This window comes from Coloeus monedula (genome assembly GCF_965178545.1).
Source record: "Coloeus monedula genome assembly, chromosome: 4".
NCBI lineage: Eukaryota > Metazoa > Chordata > Aves > Passeriformes > Corvidae > Coloeus > Coloeus monedula.
The window spans coordinates 74,898,209-74,906,105 of record NC_138784.1 but is presented as its reverse complement, the minus strand read 5'-3'; the positions used below and the strand labels follow the sequence as shown (position 1 = coordinate 74,906,105).

Here is a 7,897-nt window from a genome sequence, read left to right as displayed (position 1 = left end):
GGATGTCCAGCTGGAGTCTTCTGGAGACTCCCTGGATGGTCGTGCATTCTCTGGAGATTTGGGATCAGCTGTTCCCACCATCCCAGGATGTTCCCGCCACCCCCCTCTAAGCTTGGCTTAGCTGTGGAGACCCCAGCTCTGGGTGAGATAAGACCTGAGCCAATGGATGCCACAAATAATGGGATCAGTGGCACTCCTTGTCATTCCCAGGTGGGATCAGCTCCCTTTCTCGGTGATCCCTTGGGAAGCAGCACTGCCCCATGCCGGGCACGGCAATAATTGGGATTCTCGGCTTGGGAGCTGGGACGGGAGGCTCTGTCCTGGCTTTGATCTCGGGGTGCTGGAAGCAGCAGATGCCAATTACCCAGGGAAGCACATCCAGCAGAAGTGCCCAGGGAGTCTCCGGGAGACGCCGGCCCCTGCGGCGCTTCCCTGGAGTCCCAGGCTGCTGGAGATGACCTGGATAAATCAGGACTCGGAGCCGCTCCCGGGAGTCAGCCGGGCCTCGTCTGCCCCGGGGCAATCCCTGTTTTCTCCAGCCTCTTTCCTGCTGTGACTCCAGCTTGGCTCAGGGTTTTCCAAGCTTGGCTTCTCCTTGAGTTTTTTTCGGGGTCAAGAGCCTGGAGCTGCTGTTCCTGATATCCCATCGGGATGTGGGGGATTGACGGCGGCTCCGAGGAGCCGGCGCTGCTCAGCTGCTTCCTGCCCCAGCAAGGAGCCATCAGCTCCTTCCTTCCTCCTTCCCTGGGCTGGGAGAGCCTTTCCCAGGAATGTCGCCCCGCAGATCCCGGTTTGATCCCGGCTCCAGCTGCCAGCGGTGGGCGGAAGCCGCCTGTTTCCCTCATCATCCCCAGCCTGGCTCCAAGGAGAGCTGTGGGGGCTGGAATCCCCGATCCGCAGGATGTCTAAAACTGCCCCTTTCCCTTTTCCAGAGGGAGTGCATTTCCATCCACATCGGGCAGGCCGGAGTGCAGATGGGCAATGCCTGCTGGGAGCTCTACTGCCTGGAGCACGGCATCCAGGCCGACGGGACCATTCCTGGCTCCAAGCAGATGAAATCCATGGATCCCAACTCTGAGCAAGTGGATTCCTCGTTCGAGACCTTCTTCTGTGAGACAGCATCTGGCAAACACGTGCCCCGGGCGGTGTTCATAGACTTGGAGCCCACTGTCATTGGTAAAACCAGGATTCTGGGTGTGGTGCCATCATTATCCATGGTTCCCAAGCCTTCTTCCACGGGGTCCTGTTGCTCCCACTCCTCTGCTCCGGTCCAACCTTTGGAAGCTGATGGAATTTACACTTCCAAAGGGACCAGGAGGGACAAATCCGTGGTTGTCACTGAGTTGGCTTTGTTGTTCCCCCCCCTTTTGGGACCTTCAGCAGGTGGAAAGGGACCTGGATTTATCAGCCTTGGTGGTCCTGGCCTGAATTCCACCATCCCACAGCCAGATGTGGCACAGCTGGTCCTGATGCCACCCCCAAAGCACCTTGGGGCAGAGGGGCACCACACATTCCATGGTTTTGTGGGAGCTGGCTCTCCTCTTTGGCCAACTTGATCCCAGAGATCTTTTCCAACCTGATTGATTCTAAAAGATTTCCACTTCTCCTTCCAGCTCCCTCGGGGATCGCTGGGTGTTTGACCAAATTGTGGCACCTCAGTTTGAGGTGTCTTCCTAGAAAATCAATTTTTCTTTGGAAATGACTCCCAATCCAACCACCTCCTTCTGCCTTCCAGGCTTCTCCTCCTGTCTTTCCATCTGGGATGTGACTCAGTGGCTCTAATGAAAGGATTGCAGACCTTTGTTTGGGTGCTGCTTAATTTTTAGACACCTCATTAAGGTCTTAAATGGAGAACTTAATGAGTGAGCCAGGAGATGATGAAATGTGTCCGATATTGGGATGGAGAGGATTTCAAAACCCTCTGGAGCTGGGTCAGGCAGAAATGTCAACACTGGAGGCTTTGTCTGTCTCTGTTCCGTGCTGGAGAGCAGAGGATGGAGGTGGAGCTTCCAGACTCCTCCAGGTGCTTTGGAACGAGCTGCCCGTGGTAACCAATCCCACAAAAACGCTGGAATTGCGGTGTCCTCGCTCGTTAAACCAGATTAATTTAGGATTTCGGGGTAGCTGTGCGGTGAAGATGGAGTTATGGTAGGACAAGTTAACTCCTACCCCTTCCATTATTCCCACAATGCTTCCCGAACCACGCCATGACCTCCTGGTGGGCATTCCATGGATTTTGCTCTTGTCATGCTTCACCCAGAACCTTCCTCTGTGTTCTGCTCTCCCTGATTTCTCCTCCTCCGTGCAGATGAGATCCGGACCGGGACCTACCATGGGCTCTTCCACCCGGAGCAGCTCATCAGTGGCAAGGAAGACGCCGCCAACAACTACGCCCGCGGCCACTACACCATTGGCAAGGAGATCATCGACACAGTGCTCAGCAGGATTCGCAAAATGGTGAGGGGGAAGCACCGGATTTGGGTTTAAAAGAACACATTTTGGACCATACAATTAAAGTTGGGGTTTGGGGCAGAAGTCTTAAAATAAAAAAAGTCTTAAATGAAAAAAATATCTTTAGGCGAGGTCTGAGGGTTGTTGCTGCTGTTGGGATTTGGTTTGGGGCTCGGGAAAGGGCCTGGATTTGTGTGTTTGCCCTAAACCCAGATAATTATCGTTAAAACTGGGCTTAAGATGCTCAGTGAGTGCTCTGAGCAGAATTTTGTGCTGTATTACTTGGGATGGTTATCCCAGTCTTTACAGGGATAAATGTCCAATATTCTTGGGATAGTTATCCCAGTCCTTACAGGGATAAATGTCCAGTATTGGGATGGTTATCCCAGTCCTTACAGGGATAAATGTCCATTTTCCTGGGCTAGTTTTCCAGTCCTTGGGATAAATATCCAATGTTCTGCTGCAGGCTGACCAGTGCAGTGGACTCCAAGGCTTCCTGGTCTTCCACAGCTTTGGAGGAGGCACCGGCTCTGGCTTCACCTCGCTCCTCATGGAGCGCCTCTCCGTGGAGTACAGCAAGAAATCCAAGCTGGAATTCTCAGTGTACCCGGCCCCGCAGGTGTCCACAGCTGTGGTGGAGCCCTACAACTCCATCCTCACCACCCACACCACGCTGGAGCACTCGGACTGCTCCTTCATGGTGGACAACGAGGCCATCTACGACATCTGCCACCGCAACCTGGACATCGAGCGCCCCACCTACACCAACCTCAACCGCCTCATCGGGCAGATCGTGTCCTCCGTCACCGCCTCGCTGAGGTTCAACGGGGCCCTCAACGTCGACCTGATCGAATTCCAGACCAACCTGGTGCCGTATCCGCGCATCCACTTCCCGCTCACCACCTACGCCCCCATCATCTCGGCGGAGAAGGCCTACCACGAGCAGCTCTCCGTGCCGGAGATCACCAATGCCTGCTTCGAGTTCTCCAACCAGATGGTCAAGTGCGACCCTCGCCGGGGCAAGTACATGGCGTGCTGCCTGCTGTACCGCGGCGACGTCGTCCCCAAGGACGTCAACGCCGCCATCGCCGCCATCAAGACGCGCCGCTCCATCCAGTTCGTGGACTGGTGCCCCACCGGTTTCAAGGTGGGCATCAACTACCAGCCGCCCACCGTGGTGCCCGGGGGGGACCTGGCCAAGGTGCAGCGCGCCGTGTGCATGCTGAGCAACACCACGGCCATCGCCGAGGCCTGGGCCCGCCTGGACCACAAGTTTGACCTGATGTACGCCAAGAGGGCCTTCGTGCACTGGTACGTGGGGGAGGGCATGGAGGAGGGGGAGTTCTCTGAGGCCAGGGAGGACCTGGCGGCCCTGGAGAAGGATTATGAGGAGGTCGGAAGGGACTCGGCAGATGGAGAGGAGGATGAGGGTGATGAGGATGAGTATTGACAAACTGCAGCCTGGTCTTGACCTCAGCTGGAATCCAAACCTTCTGTGCCAAGGTCCCGAGGGCCTGGAGGTTCCGAAGGATCGGCCTGGACCTCGATGCCACTGTTTGATGTATTAAACCTTCCCTGCTTGCATAGTTTGGGCTCCCAGAGCTCCTCTGTAGCCTGGGTGCCTTGAGCTTTATCCCACTGCTGTTTATTGATGAGTGAAGCTGAATAGGGCCTGACTTAAGCCTGACATCCTGCCTAGCCAGGAGATCCCGGTTCCTAATCCAGGGAACGTTGCAAGCTGCCCGCTTTGGCTGGAATGGCAAACTCTCGCTCTGGCTTTTCCTTGTAAAAGCACTTCTGGATTAGAAACGTGCCTGTAACCTTCTGTGCACCTGGCTTTTTGTATATGAATAAAGACTTTTTTTTCCTTAGCTCTGAATTCCTTGGATTCAGCTGGCGTGGTTGTGTGGGGAGGTTCCTGCTCCCAGGTGTCCTGAGGAGAAGAGCAAATGCTGATAAGGGTGTGCTGTGAGAGCCATCAGCCCTGATTGTTGTTGTGAGGGAAGTGTCCTATATCCTGTGGGAATTCCTGCCTGGAGCTGGATGCTGCTCTGCTCCCCTCCCAGAGCAGGCAGGGAATTCCTTGGCTGGGATCAGGGAATCACTTGGAGTAGTGGGGAGCACTTTGTGGTGGGGTTTGGCCTCCTCACCATCTTTGGCGAGGCTCAGGCATTGCCTGGTGGTTGGGGATTTGGGAAATATTCCCCAAATGCTGTGTGGGGAGGGCCAGCCAGGAATGGGGAGAGGGTCCTGTGTCAGATACTTTGGAGCAGGAGGTGGAAGGATCCCAGAAGCTTTTTGGTGGCCCTGAAATTCCAGGGGTGGTGACAGCAGGACCAGGTTGGAGGTGGCCCCCCAGCAAGGTCCAGGTCCTTTGAGCCACCCCAAAGGTTGTCACCCCAAAGCCCCCATGCCTGATTGTCCCCTGAGGAGACTCCAGGCGTGGCTTTCACCTTTCCCTGGTGGCTCCGTTCCCACAAACAGCTGGGGCTGGAAGCCACTGCTTCGATCCCATCTGAAAAAGGGAGGGACAGCGGTGGGAGAAGCAGCATTCCCACTCGGAGCCATCCCAGAGCCAGGGCAGGAGTGCAGCCAGGTGCTGCTGCAGCTTGGAAAACCATCAGCTGCGATCCGGGGCTGATGTCATCGTCCGGGACTGAAATCCATCCCTCTGGAATGTCAGCACGGCGCTGCTCCTGCCGTCCCACAGCCAGAGTCACCGTGGAAAGGGAAGGAGAGGGATTCTGGGGAAAATCCCAGGGTTTTTGGGGAGCTGGAACCTCCAATTCTCTCCACGAGAGGTGAATCCGCATGGAACAACTCCGGCTTTATTTTCCCAAGCTGGGAATAGCAAAGCTGCTCCTAAAAAATTCCAGCCTGCGGGAATGTCCCCATCCCTGTTCCAGCCCATCCACTGTTCTTAATTCCATGACATTCCTAATTAAGACACTGAGTTACTGTTGTGCTGATAGTGAATCCTACAGGACCTCTTGTGAAATTGTTTTAATTAGGCCCTTAATTAAGTGCTATTAAGGAGTTTAATTTTAATTTAATTTTTTAATTGAAAGGTTCCAGCCCTTAAACCCAAACTCTTGATGAAGGGGCTCAGTTTGATTAAGGGGGACCTCAGGATTCCATGGGAAGATCTCCCTTATTCCTTTTATCCCTTTCCCAGTCCCAACCTCCCCACCGCTCATTTTTGTTTGGTTTTACTCTTCGATTGCTCAGATTTGGGTTTTATTTTGCCTTTTCCCTGTGCTTTATCCAGCTGGTGAAAGCTGCCGAGTGAACTTTGCCAAGGAGCCTTGTCACGCTTTTGCTTCTAGATGAAATCCACTTCTTCCATGCTTTCGCCAGCGATTCCTTAAGGAATCCTTCAGCCACTCATTCCTGCTAAAGCAATCCCTGTTCTGCTGCCAGGGCTGGCCCCGCCTGGAAGTTTAATTGGAATTGAGGTGGGAATTCAAGCACTTTGGCTCCGTCTGCCTCCCGTAAAACCGTGCCTGAGCTCCCCGTCTCCCTAAAAACATTCCTTCCCTCTCCTGCTGCTGGATGGCTGCTCCCCAGACGTGATGCAAGAATCCCTGGAAGCTGCAAAGGAGCTGGAAAAGGGGATTGAACCTGACCTCGGCCTTCCCCTGGATTGCAGCGGGGTTATCCCTCCTCCGGGGACTCCCCTCGCTGTGAGCGATCCAAGAAAAGCAGCTGGCAGGGATATCCAAGGAAAAAAAGCTGGCTCAGGCCGTAACTGAAGGGCTGGCTCGGGAATGTCTAAGCAACCTGAGGGAAGGGTGGTGGATTTAAATCCCAATCTCCTCTTGCTGCTCCTCACCAGAGCTCCTGGAGGTGGGAGGTCACCGAGGTGGCAGCTCCCGGGAGCTGCCTCACCTCCAGCTGCCCTTTTCCTTGGAGCTGGCCCTGGGATGAGGGCAGGAGAGGGAATGAGGTTTTTCCGTGCCTCTTTCCAGCCCCATTGGCTGCAGGATTAGGAGCTGGGAAAAGCCTCCTTAATTAAAAGTGATGCTCCAACCTCCCTCTGGCAGAGGAGGGGACAGAGCGGAGCTCCAGGAGCTTGGGAAGGGACAATTCCAACCTCCCTCTCCTGGGAGCTCGGCTGGGAGCTGGATCCTCAGGAGCTGTGGATATTGTGGCCGTAGGATCCAGCCAGGATGATGGAATATTCTTGGGACACCCTCAAATCCGTTGCCCTTGTCCTTTGGGGAGACTTCACCTGGCTGGAAGTGGGAACACCAAACCTGAACCTGTCCAGAAGATCCCTAAAACCCCTGGATCATGGCACAGGGACGATGGGAATGATGCTCTCCTGGAACTGTTTGAGGCTCTCGTGGGTGAGGTGGTGCCTGAGGGCACAGGGACCGCAAAAATGTGTCCTCTGCTGCTGGCAAAGGCTCCGGGAATTCTGGCTCCAGGAGGGAATGCCACGGTGGGAAATGGAGGTGCTGCAAAGGATTTGCTCCTGCAAATCCATGGAATTCCGAGGTTTTTTGGCTTTTAAATCCTCACCCAGCACTGGCTGCCCTATAACGCCCATCAGGACTTTCCGTGGATTCGAGAAAATTATTTTCATTGGGTTTTTTTTTGGGGGGGGGAGGGGGAATCTATTTTTTAGTCTTTATTTGTTTAAAGGATAAAGCTCATTTCCCAAACTTCCCTTGCAACCTTCAGGGCTGGGAATGGGATTTCTGCTTTCCACCCTCATTTTCCAAAGGCTGAAACTCCTGGGATGGACAGGAATTGCAGGATGGGGCTCCTAGGGTTGGGATGGTTCTTCCAGCGTTGGAGCCATGAAAATTTGGGATGTGCCAGCTCCAGGGCAGCTCCAGTTCCCCGAACCCAAACAATCCCGAAATTTGGATCCTCTTCCTCCCCGACCCCAGGCCGTGGAGAGTGAAGAGCCAAAGCCACATGGAGCTGGATCCCACTTCCAAAGGGAATGTCCCTTCCCTGAAATAGGGATAAAAAAATCCATCGGAGATGCAGGATTAGGGATGTCCTGGAAGACCTGGAACAGCTGTGGGAGAAGGGATAAAGCCAGGACTGAAGTCACCAGTGAGACCAATCCCACGGCAGGTGGACAATGGTTTTATTTTCCATGCAGCACAGACGAAATCAAGGAATTCCTGGACACGAGGCTGGAAAAAGGGATTTTAAAACCTTATCCAGACTTAAAATGTGGGAACAGCCCCATGGGAACGATTAAACCTCGTGGTCTGGTTCCCCTGGATATTCCTGGTCTGTCCCAAGCCTTGCTTGGCTTCAGCGGAAAGGTTGGGATCATCTGAGGAGAGCAGGAAATGAGGCTGTTCCTGGGGAAAATCCTTAAAAACAGGTCAGGAATGGAATGGAGGGAGAGCCAAAGGAAAAGCATGGGAATGACATGGAGCAGATCCCATCCAGCAGCCAATGGAGCTGGGGCTGGGATCTG

General features: G+C 54.3%; 1 protein-coding gene across 1 annotated transcript; it reads left to right on the top strand.

The window, feature by feature from the left end:
• Nucleotides 1-926: 926 nt before the first annotated feature.
• TUBAL3 (tubulin alpha like 3) lies at nt 927-3,901 on the top strand (the record flags this gene model as incomplete). Its single annotated transcript, XM_082280541.1, has 3 exons — nt 927-1,176; nt 2,309-2,457; nt 2,918-3,901. The coding sequence occupies exons 1-3, from the start codon at nt 975-977 to the stop codon at nt 3,899-3,901; spliced, it is 1,335 nt and encodes a 444-aa protein (XP_082136667.1). The 5' UTR covers nt 927-974.
• Nucleotides 3,902-7,897: the final 3,996 nt, after the last annotated feature.